This window comes from Rhyacophila brunnea, unplaced genomic scaffold (genome assembly GCF_057557595.1).
Source record: "Rhyacophila brunnea isolate RB1 unplaced genomic scaffold, BYU_Rbru_1.0 scaffold_7, whole genome shotgun sequence".
Classification (NCBI taxonomy): domain Eukaryota; kingdom Metazoa; phylum Arthropoda; class Insecta; order Trichoptera; family Rhyacophilidae; genus Rhyacophila; species Rhyacophila brunnea.
The window spans coordinates 42,298,342-42,322,362 of record NW_028233339.1 but is presented as its reverse complement, the minus strand read 5'-3'; the positions used below and the strand labels follow the sequence as shown (position 1 = coordinate 42,322,362).

The 24,021-nt window shown below is 34.6% G+C and overlaps 3 protein-coding genes across 3 annotated transcripts; 1 reads left to right on the top strand and 2 right to left on the bottom strand.

Annotated features, from left to right (window-relative positions):
• Positions 1–1,583: 1,583 nt before the first annotated feature.
• On the bottom strand, positions 1,584–7,873 carry slim (scruin like at the midline). Its single transcript, XM_085958255.1, has 3 exons — positions 7,362–7,873; positions 5,462–5,673; positions 1,584–4,358 (listed from the first exon to the last, which is right to left on the bottom strand). Exons 1-3 carry the CDS (start codon positions 7,692–7,694, stop codon positions 3,704–3,706), a joined length of 1,200 nt encoding a protein of 399 aa, XP_085814381.1. The 5' UTR covers positions 7,695–7,873; the 3' UTR covers positions 1,584–3,703.
• A 438-nt stretch (positions 7,874–8,311) lies between these two features.
• Positions 8,312–14,860, top strand: LOC147064920 (uncharacterized). The gene is made up of 5 exons (XM_085957727.1): positions 8,312–8,401; positions 9,556–9,724; positions 11,591–11,736; positions 12,447–12,537; positions 13,879–14,860. Exons 2-5 carry the CDS (start codon positions 9,556–9,558, stop codon positions 14,823–14,825), a joined length of 1,353 nt encoding a protein of 450 aa, XP_085813853.1. The 5' UTR covers positions 8,312–8,401; the 3' UTR covers positions 14,826–14,860.
• A 7,091-nt stretch (positions 14,861–21,951) lies between these two features.
• On the bottom strand, positions 21,952–23,925 carry Pex5 (peroxisomal biogenesis factor 5). The gene has a single exon (XM_085958245.1). It carries the CDS (start codon positions 23,780–23,782, stop codon positions 22,103–22,105), a length of 1,680 nt encoding a protein of 559 aa, XP_085814371.1. The 5' UTR covers positions 23,783–23,925; the 3' UTR covers positions 21,952–22,102.
• Between the last annotated feature and the right edge of the window lie 96 nt (positions 23,926–24,021).

The window sequence follows — 24,021 nt, the reverse complement described above, 5'->3', positions numbered from 1 at the left end:
CATACTGTAGCTTTAAATTTAGAAGGGATCGTCGCTACATATTTTTTCCGACTTATACGCGGCGTAAATGTGAACTCTGCCATTCTTGGTGGTGTTGGCTTGTGTCTCTGATAATTACCTTAGGAATCGAGGATATCCCTTGTTTGTACTCCCAAGGTGCAGAACTAACCTGCCATTAGTGATGCCAATTGGGAGGGCAATAACCATGTTTAATGAAATCGTTTCGGATATTGATATATTCCACTTACGTGAATGTGAATTTAGGTGGACGTTGTTTTATGAGTTTTTAAGATAGGGTCTATCGATAATTCACTCTGTGAGCTTCCATCTAGTTTTATTTTTGTTGCTTTATTTTATTTCTTTTCTTATTTTATTACTTATTGTATTATTAAGTCACATTTCTCGGTATTTTTATTTAAAAAATTGTTAACAAGTATTTTATGTCATGTCTTGAATGCTTTGAATTTGTAATTTGTTATGTTCATTATATGTAAAATAAATAAATTTGATTTGATTTGATTAATATAGATCTATTAGTAGGAAGACAGACAATAATTATAAAACAGCTAAATATATATTACGCTGTAGATAGTCAACCCGCTCATCGAAAGGCAAACAACTCAAAATCAGACAGACTATTCAAATGTATCTATTAGTTCAGATCAGTGATTTCCGTAAGAATTCGCGAAAGCTTTTTGATAACTGAGACAAAAGAATAGACATGACCTATTTTATACCAACAATGAACTATATATTTTAAATGTTTAGCTAAATTCAATGACATTAATATGGACGAATCATCTGGAAAAGAAACTGACACTCACTTTATTGTCGGGTCTGCCGAATGGCATAATCTGTTCTAACGCCATTACAATAAAGGTGATATTGCTATAAATTCCTGATGCTTTTTGTTGGGTCTGCCGAATGGTTCGTTTCGAACGGGTTCGCTCAAATGAACATTGACATTAGAAACACTGCTCTAACGCCATTACAATAAAGGTCATATTGCTATAAATTCCCGATGCGTGATATCGCATAATGATATTGCGTGACGTCTACCTATACATGCGAATTTACTTGCTAGATACTGTATTGAGTGCGTCGTCCATTAATAATGTCATTGGCTAAATTAGATATCGCGTCATTATTGAAATATAGCAGATTCAGTGAAGATTACTTTTTTTCGCCTGCGGTGCTAGTATGCTGTAGAGGCGTGTAGGTCCTAGCCTATATAAATAATCAGTGACGTTCCATGGGGGCAGTTATCCAAATGGCGGCTCACCCTAGGTGGAATGAATATGTTTATAGAATTTACGCATACCTACCTACAATTTTATATCATATAGGTATATTTTTTGATTATAAAATCAGTTTACTGGTTGAGAACAGACAGAAATAGTGCACACTTTTGTCAATCGTATTTATTTGTTTTCATTGAACTAACATTACAAATTGCAGATAGCGTTGGTTATGTTTTAAAATTGAAATGCTGAAATCTGTTGACCATGTCCGATCCTAATGAGATCATAATATGGGCATCCCGCAATGCGGAGGTTTGAATTAATATTTTTTTGTTTTTTTTTACGAGAAACAGATGTTTGGCACTTGCTCAACCAACAATATGCATATGTTTTTCCAGACACAGGATTCGAATCTGAGACCCACGACATTATAAGCCGACTCGTAAACCGCTCGGCCATCGTGGGGGCTAATGCTGAAACCAAACCATAATAGATTAAAAATATTCTTCTATCTTTAGAATATCTAAATCTATATAGGTATGATTTAAAGGCATAATCTTCATAGCCTACCTCCACTGTTATGGTTTGGCTTAGGCAGGGTTTAATCGAATTTAAAAAAAAACCAAGCAACACCATATGCAATTTGTATTCTTAGTTCACTGACTACATGACTGACAAACTTTAGGTGCACTATTTTTATCGGATTTCCACAGCCTACCTCCACCCTTAGCCACTGGATGTCGTTGATAATAAATTTTTAACACTTTCTGTGCATGTATCCGTTTAAGATAGCAGTACAGAAATAATATAACTTATTAAGTAGGAACCTAACAAAGCTTCATACAGTATGTGACTAAACATTGTAAAAGGTGGCATTTTGAGTCTTCTTTAAGGGCCCAAATGCCCAACGAAGGTCAAAATGGAGATTTTATGGTATTTTCAAAGCATTAGCTTGAAAATTCCTTAAACGTTGTAGATAATCTATTTATATAATTTTGAAGCCTAATTATCCTTTATATTTATTTTAAACAATTGATGACTGCATAAAGTATTTTTATTACATAAAATAGTATTCTTTTAAACCTCTCGATCTAATGTTTTAGAATATAGTCATATTTCAGTACATCCATGTGCAGTGGTGTTAAGATTTTTTAGGTTTATTAATTTTTAAACGCATTTATAAAACCATTAGTAAAATTTATGTTGACATTATTATAGTGAAATATTTACGATAAAAAATTATATTTATAATTTCTGTGATCCCAAATTTGACAAGAATTAGGCATTTGATTATTCAAATAATGGGCAAGATTACCACATTTGAAGATAATTCTAAAGATACTGATTATAAGCTATGTCTTTGACCATTCAAATGTGATAGAACATCCTACGAATAATGATTGTTTTATAATAATAATTATTGACCTAAGAATAAGTAAGTATTTTTTTGAAATATGCCATTTATATTGGCATTTCCCAGTGGTTAAGCTACAACATACGGCCGTAGCCATAAATTGACAAACGATAAATGAAGTAGGGAGTAAGATCATGTTAACGCGCGTGTTTGAACATGTACCATTTAAAAAAAAGTTTTTTTAAAACGGTAATTGTTACAATAAGTGCTAATAATTCAATACAAACCTACCCTAGATAGCTGTCGTAGCGGCCGAAAGTAGCCTTGTGTATAGGATAGATGTGCTGGTAGTGATTTTAGACATATCTCCCTTTTCCTTTCACACAGAGAAATTTAATATATAATGATTTATGTTAAAATTTAATTGAGATATTTTTCATGGATAAGGTATGCATTATGGTTGTGAGACTTGGTGCTTAACTCAAAACGAGGTAAATAAATTAGCTGTCTTCGAGCGCAAAATACTCCGAAAAATCTTTGGACCCACGTTGGAAAATGGGAACCACAGAATAAAAATGAACCACGAGTTGGAAGAGCTGATTGAACAGCAAACAATCATAAGATACTGTAAGTCCCAAAGACTACGATGGGCGGGACATGTGGAGAGAATGCCTGAAGTTAGAGTGCCAAGGATCATGACGAAGTGGCTACCCCAACGGAAGAGACCCAGAGGCCGTCCAAGAAGGAGCTTACGCCGTAGAAGTGGATTGGCTTCATATAGGCAGACCCGGTAACTGGAGAAGTGTGGCGAGAAACTGGAGTGAGTGGAGAGCGGTTGTGGAGGAGGCCAAATCCCACCCCGGGATGTAGCGCCGTGGAAGAAGAAGGTATGCATTATGAAAACAAAAATTTATACAAGAGCAGTTTTAATAAATCACAATCTTATATTAAGTACATGTTCACTCTTCAATACATGCAAAAATGCATTGTGAAATGCCATAAATAATTTCTGAATGAATCGCAAACAATGTAAAACATAACTGATGCAACGTTTGTCAAGTGTATTGTTTTGTTATTGAATATAAATGTAGGTATTTAAATATTATGCTTATGATTTTAAACGATCGACAAACTCCAGGGGAATACCGCTTGTTAATAATTTTTGCTTTTCCATATTTGCAAGATAAGGGTAATAATGCAAAAGCGATTCCCAACAGATCTCACTGAGTTTTGGTATACATAGCCACGCTTTATACAGTTTATTCGTCCTCATGTTATCTTCGCCCATCAGCTGAATTCCCCCAAAAGTATACATGCAGCCGGCGGGAGTAATAGCTGACGAATGAAAGTGCAAAGCTTTCGGTAATACTGTTTCCTTCATAAGAGTCCATTGCAACGACGGTATATCTAATCTCCACACGTCATTAAACATATAATCTCCGTCGGACCCGCCGACGATAAATATATGCAAACCGTTACTGCTGTTTATTTGTACGGCACTGTGACACTTTCGCGGCGATGGTATTCCGGAAGGAGGCGCTTTGGGGTCTGGCTTTGAGGGCTGGAAAGACCATGTCGAAGTTTCTAAGTTGAATACGGGGATGTCGACAAAATCAAAGGCCCACTCGGCGGTTCCACCGGCTAATATGTACAAATTGATTCCATCGAATCCTAACTCGTGGCGGTAACGTCCGAAGGGTTCGTCCACTCGGTTACCGCAGCAAACGTGTACTACTTCCCATGTTAGAGTTCTGAGATTCAATCTGAAAATGAAAAAAATATATAAATTTTACAACGTATTATGAGAAAAAGATGTCTAAATCAAAATTTCATGAAAAGTATGCACATCACCGATTTTCAAGGCTGATACTTTGTTATTTAGATATATTATACTACACAAAAAGTGTTCATGAAATCCCGTGATATTTTACATTTCACTATTGCTTATATTAATATGAAATACAGTGAATTAAACGCTCTATTTTAGGAATAAATTACAAAACAACATCCGACTATATTGAAACTGGTTTTGTTATTCATTGATATCTGACATTTTTGATGGTTCTACAATCCAGTATGGATATTGGCCGCAGAGGCTTCTTAAGTTTTTTTTTTATGAAAAATTGCTCAATTGTATACATCCATACTTTGGATCGAAACACACAGAAAAAGCATGTGGCAAACGCCAGACGTCGGATTCAAATCCGTGACCCCTGGTTTCCGAAGTAGACATTTTCCCATTCAACCCGGTGGGCATCAGAAATAACAGAACAATAATATTTAACAGAAATCATAACGTAGTTGAAACAGAAAAATGTGTAACTCCGTTTTAATCGAAAATTGACTTTGAGTGTCATCTAGTGGCCGTTGTTTGTTTCTGCCCGTCTTGCAAATTATGTAGTTCCAAAAAAAATGTAGCATTGAACCGGTTCTGTGCCAAAGCGAACAAGTTCCCGGATATGGCTGGGCGTACAGTGCCGGCCATACAAAGAACGCAGACTTATTCGCCTGTTTTTGAAGACAGAATGCCAGTCTCAGGTGTTTGTTTTGAATAATTTAAAATTCGGAAGAATACTGGTCCAATAATGAGACATTTAGCAAATGATTGGTAAGTGTTTATGATAAAATTTCGGTATATTTAAAAAAAAAAAAAAAAAGGTTTATTTTTGCTAAAAAATTGGCAGCCTCTCACTTGCTGCCATTCAAAACCTCCCAGCACTTAATAGGTTTTAAATCATGGATGATTTTTAAGTCCATAACCATATATTTATATACGAAACCATAATCTTTTATGTCTCCTGTAAAGTAGTGTTTTTGGAGTTAAACAATTTTCTAGTTTCAATGGTGATAAGTAATGTAATGTTACCTATGTATATCACAGGTATAGAGAAAGCCATTGGTTCCACCGACTGTATAAAGATAGCCATCGTGGCAGATAATCGCTTGACCGTACTGCGGAAGTGGCTGCTGCCCCCGAGTGGTGACAAGATGAAGCCCTCCACTCTCTCCTGTCACGTGATAAGTATGGAGACTGTTGCTACAACGATGACCGAACGGTGACCCAGTACCGCCGTAAACCTGCAAAATATAATGTCTTCATAAATAAATTCCAATGTCGACTATATTCAGGCCGTGGCACTCAATTGCGAATTACGATGGTAGTGCTAGTTATTAATTATCTTCTAATACAATGCGGTAACCGGTTTGCAACAAATGAAGATATTCGATTGCCTATTCCGTTCAAATTGTGGCGATCGATGAGTCCTGTGAGGAATAAGCATTGTCAGCAAAATCTGCGACATACGTATCGATCGCTAAAATATTATTTAAATATTTATGTACATTTTCAGCGGTATCGGTTAGTGCTCACTCAGTGAGAAACGCTGATGCCGAAAATAAGATTGTTTATTACATACATTTTCAACAGTATCACTTGCAAATAAGAACTTTTACCTCAGAAATATTAATTATTAATATTTATTATGTTAAAATGCATTCCTCGGCGAAAGCATGGAATTACTCAGTGTCAGCATTATTCAATCGTGACGGCTTAAATAAATAGCCTACTACGATTGAATAAAAATCACTCTGCTTTTATGTTGATCATGTAACAGTCACTCCATATCATTCATACAGTATTGCCGAGCCTCGGACTGAATATCTCACTCATTATTATATCTTATATTATTGTCTTTATTGTGCCTATTTAGCTGCATATCTATAAATAAATCTTGTAATCAATAACAAACTACCGCTCTTCACACCATCATCACCAACACTCGCTTCACCCTAAACATTATTACAATTTATTTCAACATGCAACAATCATCGTTTTCTATAAACAGTTTACCATGTTGCATTCGAAGTATGTATGAGCAATAACTAGGATTAAGATCTACTACTGTACTTTTATATTTCGTGTCAAGACCTGACTATAGTGGGTCTTCAATAAATCCAAGCTTAACTGGCTTCTACCCTTGAAAACTATGACGTGTGATGATATATTTGAAAATTAATTGGTTTTTAAGTAAATTATTTAATATTTAATGATTTAATAATATAACATTCTTTATTGAATATCTATCAGTGACAAAGACACATTACTATGCGATTTCTACCTTTATATAGAAGTTTCAATTATTAGTGTACGAGGCAGCTAGCTATCGCCAACTGGCTCTGCTAGTTAGTGTATAATGGCGAAAATTAATAGCAAAGTTGAATATTCATTCATGCATTTTTTCATTTGACAGATGAACATATCGCAGTGCATGCGTAGCGTGTATTGCCTGCCTCGAACCAGTTTTAAAATGGCTGTTTTTCGTGTTGAAAGTGCTAGCGCACATAGTTCCACAACTGCTGACTTTCTGTTCAACATCACGTCAGTGTTGCCAACCGAACGATTTTGCAAAAAATGTATGATACCTAGTAAATTATACTATACTTTTACGCCAAATAAGCCAAAAATACTATAATTTTGAAGCATTCAAAACGAAAAATATTCTGTGTAGGTACTATAGTTTTTCAAAATAATATATTTTTATATCTTTGTATTAAAATCAGCATTATAAAAAGATGAAAAAATTAAAACCTATTTAACGTACAAGTGTGCACACTTGACACAGTGCGTTCCACACATATATCCTAAAGCATGTGAGAAACTACTCGATGTTAAGACCAGAATTAGAAATTTGAGGCGAAGTGGAGGCTGAAATGAACAAACATAGACATAGGTAGCTTTTAATGATTACAGGACATAAATTAAGTACCATCATTGTCCTGCCATTGAGACACATCGCATTAGAGGCCAATTCTTCAGGTATCGTTTCTTGAATAGGATGTAATCTCCACGTAGACTTGGCAAAACAAAAACTCCATAACTCCCGAAATAGTGGATTTGAAACAGTCCATGTCGGATTTTCTTGTAAATCCTCGCCTCCCGGTAAACTGGGATTGTATCCGCCAAAACTATAAAGATTATTGTGATCGCAAACTATTCTGTGACCACTTCTGGGTTTCGGAATCGTTTTTGAGGATTTATTGGTTACTTTTTTAATGAGAAACGGTTTAAAGACATACAAGCTGTCATCCTGGCACCGCATTCTTAGCTACGCGGATTTAAACGAAAAGGTCGCATTCATTTTACTTATACACACGCGATGAACATTATTGCTGACATATTCTGTGTGCAATGATGTTTTTCAAATACTTCATTGACTTGAAATAAGCACAGATAGCAAATAGAATTATGATGTATATTATGTTAAATGACAGTATGTATGCATACCTTTTCCTCATCTTTTTGGTCGTCTATGGCTGGTTTCATAAAAACCTCTATAATATTGTAGATAAAAATCATTTTTTTTATAAAAAATGGCACCTGCAAGTACCTAGGTGGTTTCAATCTTATTATAATTGAATGATCAGAGGAAACTTTATTAAAATATTGATCATATTCCGCATTATCTGATTTTATTTCATTACCTATTAATAAATGTGTCTAAACTATGATACCTATGTTACACCATCTAGGCTCATGGTAATAATATAATATAATATACAACAAAGATGTTGGAAAATTGATATACCTACTACAATAGGATCTATAAATTATTATAATAAATAATATTCCGCTCTTGACCGATCACCAAGATTCAAGATTATTGAAGGCACAGACAGTCTATGGTCGTAATCGCCATAAACAATAACGTTTTCACTACTGACTTCTCCATAAAGTTATCATTTTTGAAAGATTTGAAATTCTAAACAGATTGCAGACGTTTGGATTTGAAAACAATAATTTAATGAGGTATGTTATAATTTGAATATGAATTAACTAAGAAGTCTAACTGCACGTTAAAAATGAACAGGTGAAGCCTCAGAACACAATTACGCTATTTACTACTATAAAAACATTATTAGTCCAATGTACTTTTTTATATATTTTGGTTGCTTGCACATTTTAATCTTGCTGGAGTGTGGCCTCTTCAAACATTCCCATTTAGGAAACATTACATTATCCCATAAAATGAATACTGCCGTACCTGATGGACTTCAAGTTAAATTCTAATTAGGTAGTTTAAGTGTTTGTATTTTTCCTTTTTGATCGTTTTTTGTGACCGGGGTTTCGAGTGATCTCTCGTTGTTGATGTGTATAATGGAATTTTAAAAAATTCATTGTATGTATCCAGTTAAGCCACGCAGAAATAATGAATAAATATAGAAAATAAGTATAATGAATTCACATACAATGTGGGACTAAAAATAGCATGTCTCTTCAAAGTGGCAAAATGCTAATGATTGTTACTGTCTACATCACGTACATTTTATAATCTACCCATCTATATGAGTTGAGGAAGTTAGGTAAGGGTTCCACGAAATTTCAAAAAATGTTTCAAAGGTTTCATCGACTAAAAAAGGTTAGGATCATTGTCGTAACGATACCTACACCTTGTTTGTTCTATACCATTTAATACCAATATGCTGATAAGTGAACGGTCTCATTGTCTTACTAAATGTCCATTGCGTGCACATCGAATTTGGTTAAAAGCCAATCATATAATCTGGTAAATCAATGGTCCACATTAATTCAGAATACGTTTACCGGCGGAAAGTTCTACTTTACAAATGATATAAATCTTTTTGTTATTCCGTTCGCATAGTTTCGAAACCATGCTCATAGCATGAAAAAAAACATTTATTCTAACTCGGATGTAAACTAAAATATTTATAATTATATGCTTTACGCATAATGTTTGCATTAAAATACATTTTTTTTATATTTCAATTTCTATTTTACATCCTATGCGATGGACCACAAAAAGCTTTGCGATCGACGAACACTGATAAAAAAGTGTGTTATCAATAGTGTGATTGCGGTATCGATAGGGGCTTAATTTGAATGTAATTAACATTCCCCGTTTATCTGACAAATCTTGTACTATATAGGTACATTGTTTTCAGATGGCTTCAAAATATCCTCACCGAACTCCGAGCAGAGCCTTAACATTGGCAGAAATGGATATAGGCTGTAAATCCACTGCTAAACGCCCAGAAGATAACGTATGTCAATCATCTACATCTAAGGCTGAACGACTTGTTGATTTGTTCAATGGAACATCAGCCAAAGAGCGTAAGTATTCTACATTATCCAACATTAAAATCAGCCTTATTTTAAATAACCGGACGTAGAATAGAGGCTACAACACTCGCCTATTTAATAGTTGAATGCAGAACTATTCTAACTCACATTTATGTTTTATAAAAGAGTTTTCAGATTAATTCATTTCTTCAAAAAAACTTACTTCTATAGAGATAGAGCCTAAATGAATGAAAATTGAAGCAAAAAAAAAACATCTGGTCTACTGATTAACTTGAAGAGAATTTCACACACATTCCGCTATGAATTCAAATTCATCCAATTAGCTAATTTCATGCATGATTCTATGTTTAGATATTGCCATGAATATTTAAATTCATGCATTTCACATATTGTCATTTTAAAGTAGACAGTTGAATATTAAATTTACACTATGAGATGATACTTCCTCGTTAATTTTACATAGGCCTGCGGTAGTGAATCTATGGCACGCGCAGTAATTTTGCTGGCCCGCCAAAGAATCTTAGATGAAATCAATTTCATAAAAAAAAATGCATTTTTTACAAGAGAATATTCTTCATCATACTTGCAATAATGCGCTTGAGTTGGATGGACGGTCGTCCTTGTAATAATATTAAGAAGCATTTGGTTTAAATGGTTTGTCACCAGTAACGGCTCTCGACAATATGTCTGAGACGCATTCTGCAGTTTTTTGGACATATTGTTTGGCGCGGACTGTTAAACTGAAGAGACTGGTGGTCGCTCAGTAGATGACAACATTCTAAGGTGGTCACGATCCTCATCCTTGAGGCTAATAATGGTGCTAAATAAATTTATGGTGTTGGCATTAGTAAAAAATATTCCAGTGTCTGTATTGTGTGCATTTATTCTGGTAAAGAACTTATATAGCAGTGGCGAAGGGTGGAGGTAGGCTGTTAAGATTCGCTATAAATAGTGCATACTAAACTTTTTTAGTCATATATATTTGTTTTTATTGAACTAAGACTACAATTTACAGATGGTGGTAGTTAGTTTTTAAAAATCAAATAAACCATGCCTAAACGAAACCATAATAGTTTTGGTCTAATTTGGGGAATACGACAAAATTGTGGATACTTTTTCATTCGTAGTTATTTGTTTTCGTTGGATTAAAAATACATATTACACATATTGTTGGTTAATTTTTTTAATTAATTAAGCCCTGACTAAACCAAACTATAATAAACAAAAAATATTATTCTATTCATAAAATATTCAAAGTAATGTATGATTTAATTGTATAATTTTAGATATTTTATAGATAGACATGTATTTTTTGACTATTATCTATTATGGCTTGGTTTCTCAGGGTTTAATTGAATTTAAAAAAATTAACCAACACTATCTGTAAATTGTAGTCTTATTTCAATGAAAACAAATATGTATGTCTGAAAAAAAATAATGTGCACTATTTATGGTGGATCTTAACAGCCTACCTCCACCCTTCGCCACTGTTATATAGCAACCCTAAAAATAATATGTAAAGAATATGTTCATTGTGGATTTATGATTATTGAATTTATATCTTACATTTTTCATATTTTTGCGAACGTTTGTCAATTTAAATATATATTACCAAACCAGCGAAAAATAAAATTTTAAATATGATAAAAGAATGAGTATCGTTTACCTTCTAATTAAGTTGAGCCTAGTTGGTTATATCACTCCAGTGTTCCCTATATTCCGTCATCCGCATGTCTGAAGCCATTGGGAACCTCGTACCGTCTTCAGTACCATATCTCAAAGGCATCAATTTTACTTCTTTGAATGTAGTATGTATATGGCGGTATTTTTGTGTATCTCATGCAACGCATAAACAGGTCGTAATATTTTATAATAAGTATATAATTTTATTTTCAGTATTTGCTAATTGGCAACATCAGTCGGCAAGAAAATACACCGGTTTCAAAGAGCCGAAATCAACAACCAAGAAGAATCAATCAAAATCACCTAGATTGGAAAATCCTGCGGTTAGAAGAACTATAAATTTTATCCAGATGACCCATGTATGTTGTGAATTCATCACATATTCTTTCCTCATATAATATCTTCGGTCTTTCTTTTCATATCCTTATTTCAAATGTTACTGAAGCCATTAATTGCAGAACTATATAATATAATAATATCAAACAATAATTATCGTTTTCTAATAATGAATAACAATTATGTAACCGATTGACAAACAAGGCAGATCACGTGGCGAGAGTGCTGGTCCTGCGTAACGGTTTCACAGGCAATCGTCGAATTGGGTCTGGCGAGAAGAGAAACTTTTCTTTTTCGTTCCAGCCTGTCTTAGGAATTTCAAAGTTATATATTTATAATTCGGATTGAGCGTAAGGAGAACTGTAGACAATGTTCCGTATTTCTTCATTCTATATTTTTATAAAACATGCGACTTTTAATAGTAATTGCATTCATACCTATGTTTTATAATGTTTTAAAATAGATCCCATCTCCAGAAAAAAAATGTTATTGTACGATTACATACCTACCATACATTTGTCTACATACAAGCAAAAAATCATTATTTTTAATCTAGACAACGGCTGGAATTGGAAGTATTATATTGGTGACATACAGTTTGTATCACATGATTTTTGAACTGGCGCGTCATATTTAAACGCTATTATGTCATATCAGGATAACACTAATTTTCTGAAGAGGGGCCCAATTATTCCACTGTGAAGTGTGCTGATGATAAAACTCTTCATTTCAGTCAGATAATCATCAAACAGTAACCTCAGGTGCTCGCAGAAGACCCACCAAGGCTGCAACGGAAAATACTCTCTTAAGATCGATTAAAAAAGGTAAATACAGTACTCTCTTAGTAATCCGCCACCCCAAAAACCAGACAAGTGTCCAATTAGTGAAAGCGGCGGATAATAGTGGATACATACAAAATATGGTAAAAATTAAAACATGTATTTCCTAAAAATAGTTTTTTTTTTTGAAAAATTTGTACTAGCAAATTGATACACCCCTATTACAGGCGGGCTTCTCCCGGTGTAAAATAATCATTTAGTAGTCATAAGTCGAAACGTAACCCTGACCTCTAGAAACGGCTTCATAAAACATCTAATCTGATTCCTTGCTCAACTATGTAAATTTTTTTTTTATTCATAAGTAAAGGCCTTCGTCCGGTGTGTGAAAATCACATACTGGGCGGAGGTGTAATTAAGATAAATTTAATTTGATTTAAAAAGATAAATGATGATGGATGAGAGAGATAATTTTAAGACTAAATATAATGTATAAAATATAAGTATTTAAATCTAATAAATTTTGCCGGCAACGTTAAAATCTCCACGCGCCTGCGCCGGGGTGGTCCTCGTGATTCGTCAAATCAAAAGGATCTCGCGATAAAATTTGGCCAATCACGAGAGTCCTTTTTGCTGGTCGGCGTGGGTACGAGAAATTTAAAAAGAGAAAAAAAGTTTGTAAGCGTCCTTTGTAAACCGTGTACGGACCTGTGAAACTGATTGTAAAAACAAAATATGTAAAGACTACAAAATAACGTTGTACGACTAAATATTAAAATATATAACGCTAAGACCCTCACAAGAAAGACTTAGTTGTTTTTTTAACCTAACAAACATAAATATATCATTTTTTTTTTAATCCGGGGTTCGATGGACACCTGAGCTAGCCGCTGGAACCCTGGACATCTCAAAATTACGGTTTTATTTATATAATATAATCAAAATCAAGTATTTACTAAATTATACATATTTATAAACTAAGTTTATCAACTAAATATTAAACAGTCTTGACACAACCAGTTGTTCAGTGAGGCAGATATTCTTGAATTGCTTAGGATTCCTGGCTTTCCCTATGACCAAAAGCTTTAGTTTGTGTGTCCCGGTTGCATTCTGTATACCAAAGTTAACGAGACGTATTAGCAATCAGGTGTTTTCTTTATATACTTGTCTAGGGATAGTTGAATACCACCCTTTTACATATTTGAGAAGGTGACGGGTAGCGAAGGAGAGAGGAGCGACTGCACGGAAGCGCACAGTTTTTGCATTATCAACAAAAATCTAAATCTTAAGAAATGTACGAAATAGCGAATTGTACAAAAGTAGAATGTTCGAAGGTCGAGGGTCGCCTGTTTTATTTTTTGTCATAATCTTTAAATATTTTTATTTCAGTTAAGCCAAAGATGAATTCTGCAACAGTAATATATCCAAAACTAAAAATGGACATTACATCAATTGCACCACAGTCTTTTATTGGCGTCAAAACGCGGTTAAACCCCGCTAGGTTGGAGGTTAAAACAGAGACATTGAGCCAAAGAAATGATGCTAGCGATAATTTATTCACTCAATATAGAGATGTCAATGAATCTTTTGACGTGTCAGCTTGCGAACAGTCCCCAAAGAACGTAATAGGTAATAACTACAAAAGCATTAAGGACATTGCCAGCAAGCCGGCAGAACTATCCGATTCAATATGTGAAATGATGAATAAAGCAGAATTGACAAGTAATAAGAATCCTGACATCACCAAACACCTTTTAGACATCCGACAACAGATGCAAAAGAGCATAGAGATAGGCAAAAAACAGTTGAAGAACAATCAAGAATGCATAGACAATATAAATAAATTTTTGAAAACACTATCTGATAATAATAGCCGATTAGATAATGCAAAACGAGACAAATCACCACCGCCAGAGCAACAAGTTACGGTGAAACGAAGGTTACTTAGACCGAGGTCAAGTGCAACAAATATACAAAATGAACATCCGAATACTCCAAAAAAGTTTGGATGTAAAGCGGCCATGTCAGACACAGTTCTTAATGAATCTAATTCGCGGAAGGTGAAGACACCGAGGACCAGGAGCATTGACTTGAGAAAGATAGCTATGTTGAACACGCTGGAGAGCGCCAGTGCCAATATTGAGAATGTTACTCCGCCGCAGGAAGACAAGAAGTCTTATAAAATGTACACGTCGATCAAAAACAGTATGAACTTTTTGAAGACTCCCAACGGCAAGAAAGCGGTTGATCATTTGGTGGAAACCCCCAATTCGAAAAGCAGACATGCCACAGCGTTGAATATTAAAGAACAACTCGAACGGCTGTACGATGAGTAATTTATTTCTTTTTTAAATGTCTGCTTTCATTATGTTTCTCCTTTTTCTTCGTACTGTAATTTAATTGACATTCAAAATTGTTCTTTAATATGTTCCTAATATAGAAATTTCTTTTAAACAGTGTTGTACATAATTAGGTATTATATCAGTGGCGAAGACTGCCTGTCGACAATTATAACGCAATTGGCCGGTGTGGTACTATTTGACAGGTCGTAAAAGTGGGTTAACCCCAAAATGAGTCTCCGCGGTGTGTAGCTCGTTTTTTTGCCGGCAGGTTCGCCACTATCGTACTGTGCAGGCGCAGATCGAAAAACTGCTGCATGAAAATTCAGAAGCTTCCAAACTTTTTTTGATTCATGCATGCAATCTTGCAACTGCAAGATAATTCACGTTTACACGTACATTTTCTTGTTATGGCCGCGATAATATGTACTGTCAGCAGTAAATCCACGCACGTATAAATAGGGTATCACATTCGCTTTAATAGCTTTTATATATGTACATGTATTTACTGGTAACAATAGTATATTAACCCAATGCTTACGGGCCGCACAAAATTGTGTTTTTGCTAATTGCTTTTCAAATGCAAATTAACACGTTAATTAAAAAAATAATTAAAAGAGCCCGTAAACATTGGGTTAATTAACACAATCACTGTGCTAACCTTTTAATTACCACATTTAAATAACACATTAATTATATCTAATGGTCAACGACTCCAAACGCGCCAGTTGCGGTGTAAATGAATTAAACTATCGCGATAATAATTATTTACGCACAAAAGTGCCGACTGTCTTGCCAATCTCTTTCTTTAAGCGTAAGTGATTGCGTTTGTTGTCGTGTGGTGCTATTTGACAGATTCGGACAGGTTGAGAAAATTGGTTAACTCTGCGCGGTGTAGTTTGTACTTTTCCCGTCGTCAGGTTCGCCACTGTATTTGTAATGCGCATGCGCAGTTATCGTGCAATTTGCAACTGTCGCGTAAAAATTCAGCCTTGCAATTCTTGCAACATACACGATAACACGTTTTTACACTTGCATTTTCTTTTTATAGTCGCAATAATACATACTGTCAGCAGTAAATCCATGTACGTGTAAACATGCTATATGTTCTTACAAAATTCGGCCCCTTAGCGAATCAAAAAAACTGATGTCAATTTTTAACAATTTTGACGTACTGGATATAAAATAACATTACGTTACAAAGAAACTTCAGAAAATCACATAAGCAAAGATAATTTAACTCTTTTACTCCCAGCTGATTTAGCCTAGCATATGCGAAAACTCCCAAGCGTTTTTTGACAAAAAATCGTCGATTTAGTTTTTTTTAAATAACTAATTCTACACATGTTTTAAAAATTTGAAACTTTTTTTGTGTGTTCTCAATGGTGTATAAAGCAATAATAAGTAATAATATTGATAGTTTACATCAATAAAACAAAAGAAAAAAATAATGTATCAATATTTATTTAGAAATGAACGGATAAAACTATGTTTGAACAACAAAACAAGTGTGACAACATTTTTTTATTTATAATTGATTTATCAAATTTTATAATATAATCTATCCTTAAATTATTATTTATCTATGAAATAGAATTTTTATAAAGTAATCAAAAAAAATCGTATAGTGTCCAAGGTATTCAAGAATATTATTCAATTCACGAAATCGCAAGAGAATTCGATACAGTATCGACGACCAACTGATATGAGTGATATGGAATGAAGTAATTTCAAAAAATAAGTCTCAAAGCACTAAATCATTTATAATAATATTTATATTCATGTATTTTTTCACCATCTTACCAAAAGTACAGTGGCATCCATTGTTAGTTCAAAAATTACAAACTTCATTTTGTAATGTGATATATGAATCATAAAACAACTAAAAGAAATATCAGAATTTAAAATGTGTCATAAAAATAATGTTTTATTATTTTTATGACCCTCTTTGGTCTCAAGTTCGACAGCAGAGCAATTATGACTTGTGAGTTAATAGGGTGTGACATAATTATAAATAAAGCTGACACTAAAATAAATGTTACTCACACTCAACACACAGTGCATATAATGATTCGTCTACACGAGACGAAATATGACGGGAAAAAATTTGGAATAAATCGTAAATTTGGTTCCAAACTTTCGGCCGATGGATCGGCCCAGATGGAGTTTTCGCATAGGTATGGTGGGCCGAAATATCGGCCCCGTGGGAGTAAAAGGGTTAATATGTATCTCATGAAAACACTTCCTTGTTAATGTCAGTGAATGTAAATTTACTTGTCTTTAGGCTCTCTTATAAAGTAGAGAAAATTTAGAGGTAAGTTTGTTTGATCCTAAAGGGCTGAATTACAGATTCAATAATTTGATGGTTAAGGCAACAAGTTTCTCATTTTTTAATATCACTAATTACAGGTTGATTAATAAATATATATGCATGTTTTATGTTTGGAAAATTCTCATATTAAAATTATTCCTAGATACCCTATAGTCAAGTTGCTGTCCTAAATTGTGAATTACGATCATAGTGCTAGTTAGTGCTTAGACTTTGAATGCAAGATGATAAACTTCCTACAAACAGTTTGTAATATGGTGGTAACACGTTAATTAGTATAAACTAGATATGCAATTGAAAATCTTTATTTACTGCAAACAGGTTACCGCATTGCATTCCGAGTATAAGCAATAACTAGCACTACGATCGAAGTTCATAATTTAGTGGCGCGTCCTGACTGTAAATGGCCTTGATTATTTTCTTTTTATAGTTAAGGTAGACGTTAAATAACCCTTTAGTCTTCTCGCATATTTGTGGGTACGACATGTTGCAGGCCAGGTGGTCTTGAAACGGGGGTCCCGCTGCAGAAGCAACGAGGTGCGGTAAGGCAATCGTCAGGGGACAAGCTGCGTCACTGGTAAAAGGAATGTCGGTCACGTTCAGATTCCACGCCATGAATACATGGCTTGCGACCTGTCCCACCCATATGTGATTATCGGGTGCGACAACCAGTCTTCGTCACTGTATTATTATGAATTGTTTTTGTAAAGATGTTTTTAATTTATTCATGTTGTTTTGTTACTTTCATATTATCCCCAAAATTATGTTAATATGCCATCTTCAATAAATTTAATTCCTTATTTATTGCATAGTTAGTATGTACCTACAAATTTTTTAAGGTTACATGTAAATTGTACGTATTACATTTCACCGTAGCACAGTTTGCCGTGAGCTTTCTATACTATACGGTCATCTCTATAGCACCGAGATAAAAAATTGTTTTAGGTACAAGTCGGTTTACAGGAAGCCAGGCGGGAACTGCGCCAATTTTGGCAAAATTTATGAATTCTAGAATGTAAGTAACCCAACGTAACAAATAATTTAGTATATCGGATAATTTCAAAATTTGTTTGCAAAAAGTCTACCGATATAACAGTATGAAGTGGTTTGGAGACACCCCCACTACATACAATAAAAAATACACATAAGTCTATCCAAGTGCTAGTCCAAATAACACTATCTTTTTCAAACATGGTTTTATGACGAGGTTCGGTATGCACGAAAGAAAGACTGCACAGCAGTGGTGAAGGGTGGAGGTAGGCTGTTAAGATCTGCCATAAATAGTACACATTAAACTTTGTCAGTCATATGTATTTGTTTTCATTGAACATAGACTACAATTTACAGATGGTGTCAGTTAGTTTATAAAATTCAATTAAACCAAACCATAATAGATAATAGTAAAAAAATACTCATCTATCTATAAAATATCTAAAATTATGCAATTAAATCATACACAACTTTAGATATTTTATAGATAGAATAATACTTTTTATCTATAATAGTTTGGTTTAGGCAGGGCCTAATGAATTAAGAAAAATAATGTATCAACATGTGTAATATGTATTTCTAATTCACCGAAAACAAATAAATATTAATGAGAAAGTGTGCAAATTTTGTCAGATCACCCAAAATATACCAAAACTAATATGCTTTGGGTTTAATTGATTTTTAAAAACTAACCTACATCATCCACAATGTAGTCTTAGTTCAATAAAAAGAAATACGTATGACTAACAAAGTTTAATGTGCACCGTCGGATCTTAACAGCCTACCTCCACCCTTCGCCACTGCCGCACAGTATACCGGTGAATATAGTGTCTGTCTTGTTTATTGAGCTTGAAGCGTTGTTCACACTGTGACACTTAAGGCAGAAACACACTCACGACACGAGAGTTCATGGTAAGCTCGTCCTACTGGCAAAAAGTGTGCATACAAATTTTCATATTTTCAAGTCACATGACCTTGTGTATCTCAGTGTTTTGGAACGGAACTACAAATTACAGCTAATTGACAATATGTTTTTGTAGGATTTTAGGTTTTATTATTGAATGTTCTGATGGTTTTAGCATATGCGTTCACGTGACGTGCTAATAATGTGTGTCTGCCTTCAGTGTTTTGACACTAATTACAATGGTATGTAGTGTCAGTCATCGATTGAACAACCTAGTGTCACACCATCACACTTATTTGACACGGATTAAAACTTTTTATATGACGTGACAGCTTGACACTTGCAACTAAAATGAGGTAAATCCTCATCAAAAAATGATTACCTAATTCACTATCAAGCTCAGGACAATATGTACATATTGACATTTAAGAGTTTGCAAAACAGGCCATCATCCATCTGGAAGAAATAACAGAAACCTTCAGATCTTCAAATTGCAGCTCCTTTACTAGTGTTTGTGACGCACCAATAATGTTCAATATCGCGCAAGACCACCGTGTGACCAACTAGTGATGTGACAGCGAATGTTGAACACTCATGTCATGACATTACTGTCACCGTGTGAATGAGGCTTTAGTTGTGCATGGTGTCACTATTACTCTTAACATTATCATTCCATACTCATTGATTGAATTATCAAAATTTTGTTATAATAATTATTGTAATGTACAAATTTGTATTATTTTCATTCAATTTGTAGTTGTGTGTTTTTTTATAAAAGTTTAATAAAAATTAATTACTTGTAGTACAGAAGTTTTAATGTCTTTACACAATTTGAATGATGATCACTAGCAGTGGCGTGCGGTAACTTTTGCTTGAACGATTCTGTTGAAAAAATACGTAATATTATATCATTATATTAAACTTTTGCAACTGCCGGTAACCCTTGTTCATCGCGATCCTGCTGAGCGAGAATTCATTATACTGCAATCGACTTTTAACTTTTATTTTTTTGTCTCACACTTATTTTTACAGAATATACTAAGGATGGGCATACGTGAGGTCAATGAGAGCCACATTATGGATTTTCACATACAAAGAGTCGCACCATAGTCACGTTCTCACGTAGTATTAAATACACATTATAAACTCTTGCATATTCTACTAAATCACCAGTGCATTTCAAATTCCGAAGTTTACCTATTATATGTTAGGTCAATTTATGAGAAGTAAGAGTTGGTATGCAGCAATGGTTTTCAAACTTTACTATTTCACGGCGTCACAAATTAAAAATACCAGTTAATAGCATGTTCACGTTTCTAAATTTTTAAATCAAGCTATGTCTGATATACTTTTCCAAGTGCCATTGGTACTATCTTCAAAAACTACTATTATATTCTTAGTTTGTGTAGATTTTTTATCAGTGCGCTTATCTTATATGGATTCATGCAAAGATTATTTTTTAAATTCTGATATACAGTCGCAAACATACACAATCTGTATAATTTCAACCCTATGGAATCTACTTTTCAAGTCTTATTTTCATTCCTTCCATTTGCCGCCCCTGTGAAATGTGTCACCTCCAAGCAACGTTTGACCTACCTACCCACACCGGACATCACTGCAGCTACCTACATAATATTATATATTTCAGATATTGACTATGTATGAAATTCTCCATATTATCACGTATTAACCTTGTAATGTATTTCATTACATATTCTAAAATCTAAGTAAACAGGTACGTACGTCATTTTCAGATATTGTGAACTTTGATTTATTAAAAAAAACTACTGAACTTTGCTATAATTACACACAATTACATAAAAACATCAGTCCGCAAAGTGACATGGTTTCTAAAATTCAGTATCTAACTGGCAATAAAAGATTTTCTCTCATGATCGATCGAACACAAGTGTATGGTAATAAAAGCAGAGCTTAGGATTAAATGAGTACATGTGACACACAATCAAAAAATGAGTTAAGAGCAGATTTCGCATCACAGCATTCAATCATATAACTAACTGCTTTGTATGAAAAGTTAAAAGCATTGAATCCTATGTAAATAATATTGTCACTACCAAAGATGTTGAAAAAACCTTTTACAGAAATGGAGCCTAAATGTGATATTGGGGCAAAGAAAGGATTACCTACTAATTATGAGGCCATCCATAGACTGAAACCGTATGCGGTTTAGAGCTATGTGCCATACCGGGTGCGTAAGAAAATTTGAATGACAACTGAGCGATGTTAATATTTTTGTTTACCTACCTACTTATCCATGCTTCGTGAACTTGTAAAAAGTCTTATAAAAATGTAAAATATCTAAATATTCTTTCTATTTAGAGTCCAAATTCTTTGGTTATTGCCCTCATACCAATCTATTTAATTTGAATGTTTTGGCCTGATCTGACCTTCAAACACTAATATTAATAATTTCTTGGAATAGATGATTTGAAAAGGTAACCTCATTTGCAGAATGATGTGAATGAATGGTTATGTAGAATTTATAATCGAATATTACATAATTATTTATAATTGACCTTGATTTAATCAATTAGTCATCACTCATCAGTATACTTGTATTCCTTCAATCCTCTGAGCCTCATTTATAAAAAAAAAAACAATTGTATTTTAGGTAGGTATTTCGAATTCCTTTTATTTCATGATTTCTAAGATAATGAATGTATCGCACCGTGAGTGTAAAACCAAGGCATCTGCAAATTTTTCAATTTAGAGATTAAATGCAAAAGTCGTGAACTTGATAATGTAAAAGTGAAGTAACTGAAAGAACATGCAATATAATGTAGACATAAACCAAATATTATGGTTTTTTTTTTTAGAAACTATTTCTCCTAACAAAACGAAGACTTCAAACCCTGGTATATCCCAAATTTGTCTTTTGCAGATGCCTTGGTTTTACACTCACGGTGCGATATTTTCATATTCATCGATGATCTAGGTAAGTAAATATTATAATATATTGATTTACAAATAAGTGTTCATTAAAGATACCATTACAAACAAGAGGTAGGTAAACGATCATTACTGATTTTAAAGGCCAAAGGACTCATTCAATTTGTTCAGGTCCCTACTGTCAATTGCCGGGATTATATCGTGTTTCCCCATAAATGCGCACACCATCCGGAGTGTCGACCAAATCGTGGAGGAACTTGTATCTTGCTGCGAAGTGCTGAAAGGTAATCCCTGCGCTTTCACTTGTTGATTTAAAGCGATCAGAAGATGTTCGGCTGCCTCTTTATGGGCTCCTAAATTCATGCAAGTGATACCGACATTATATCTGGCTCTGATGAAACCGGGTTCCAATTTTAACGCCTGGTAATAAGCGTCTACTGCTTCTTCAGACCTTTCTCCATTGGCTAATGTGGCTCCTAATCGGTTCCATAATCGCGAATCATCGCTGCGTACCATTAAAGCGGTTTTAAAACAATCTACTGCTTTATTGTACTCTTGAGAAATGTTGAAAAGCACTCCTAGGGCGCTCTGAATATCGGGATCAATTTTCGCCGGATTCATTTGTGCTGCTCTGATAAAAATCGACTGAAGATGATCTTGCATTTGAACGTTATTCATATTGGAAATGTCTACGTCGAGAGGAACTAGGTCTGAGTATTGTTGATTTGCTTTCAGCCAATTATTAAATGCCTGATAAGCGAGGTGGGGATAGCTTTCATTGTGAAATGAGGCTCCTAAAGCCATATACGCGGCGAGGCAAGTGGGATCTATCTCAACGCATTTACTGAGAGCCGCTATAGCCTGAGGATCTTGCTCGTTTTCAGCTTGCGTAGTGCCGAGCAGCAACCAGCCTTCCGCTTTGGCAGGGTGTTGTTTTACTGACGCTTCAAAACACAACACCGCCCCGGGAACGTCACCCAGTTTCAGCTTCTGTTTTCCGATCTCGAGGGCGTCTGTATTACTAGTCATGCTGTTTTCTTCTGTGAAACTATACTCGGAAAACGGATTAGTCTTTTGTCCGAATTGAGAGAGCCACGGGTGTTGCGTAACATCAGGAAGTCCTTCCCAGTCCCTATTGATTTTCTCTTCCTCTCTTAATGGCTGCCCTTGATTTGATAAACTTTGTGCGTCTGCAGTTTCCGACATGGAGTCTCCTGGCATTTCCAAAGAGACTTCACCTCCACCGACTTTCTTCATGAATGAGATAAACTGACTGTAAGCGACATTTTGATCGACAACTGCTTCAACTAATTCTTTTGCCTTTTCTTGAATCTCCCGTTGGCTAGAGTCCTGCTCCATTACTTCACCTTCAGCGGCATATACTGGATTGTACTGATTGTCGTCTAAATATTCTAATTGCACTATAGGTCTATCATTCATATTAGGTTGAAGGGAAACGTAATGGGGCATGATCAACGGGTATTGTCTGGGTCCGTGGGGCATTGCATTCCATATACCGGGGCCAACGTTCGGAGCGTTGGTAGGCATTTGAGAAAATTCATTCGCCCAACTCGCAGGATGAGCGTTATTTGTCACCGACGGGGCATCTTCTTGGATGCCTTTTAAGCTGTGAAGAAGCGTGTTCATCCTGAACGTCTCCGGAGGCGGCATTTGATTTTGCAATAAAAACTCATCGACATATTGTTCGTGAGGATTTCTATGCACGTTTGCGGAGGCATCTCTTGATAAAATAGAAGATAGCTGAACTAAGCTATTGCTCCCTCCGCATTCGCCTTCTATTAAGTGGTGGAATGACATGATTTAAAATTGCACAGTCGCAGGAAAAACTAAATGATTCTATTGCGTCTATTAATTAAAGCACGTCTACAAATTTATCGTTGCGCTATGAAAACTAATCTTATAACTTCCATTTTCAGCAAACAGCTTATTGTTGTGTCAAATTGTCAAAGAAACGTCAGAAAATTATCGTTGAATCAAAGGTCGATACACAATCTGAAAAAATGATAGGTAGGTAGGTACCTACGTTGTTACAAAAA

What these genes read in the sequence shown, in the direction of transcription:
- slim (XM_085958255.1), bottom strand. Translation starts at nt 7,694, where the DNA reads ATGCGGTGCCAGGATGACAGCTTGTATGTCTTTAAACCGTTTCTCATT. An exon ending in TCAATGGCAGGACAATGATG is followed by an intron (nt 5,674 to 7,361) that starts GTACTTAATTTA and finishes TATATTTTGCAG; the next exon opens with GTTTACGGCGGTACTGGGTC. An exon ending in TATACCTGTGATATACATAG is followed by an intron (nt 4,359 to 5,461) that starts GTAACATTACAT and finishes TTTCATTTTCAG; the next exon opens with ATTGAATCTCAGAACTCTAA.
- LOC147064920 (XM_085957727.1), top strand. Translation starts at nt 9,556, where the DNA reads ATGGCTTCAAAATATCCTCACCGAACTCCGAGCAGAGCCTTAACATTG. An exon ending in ATTTTATCCAGATGACCCAT is followed by an intron (nt 11,737 to 12,446) that starts GTATGTTGTGAA and finishes TCTTCATTTCAG; the next exon opens with TCAGATAATCATCAAACAGT. An exon ending in CTTAAGATCGATTAAAAAAG is followed by an intron (nt 12,538 to 13,878) that starts GTAAATACAGTA and finishes TTTTTATTTCAG; the next exon opens with TTAAGCCAAAGATGAATTCT.
- Pex5 (XM_085958245.1), bottom strand. Translation starts at nt 23,782, where the DNA reads ATGTCATTCCACCACTTAATAGAAGGCGAATGCGGAGGGAGCAATAGC.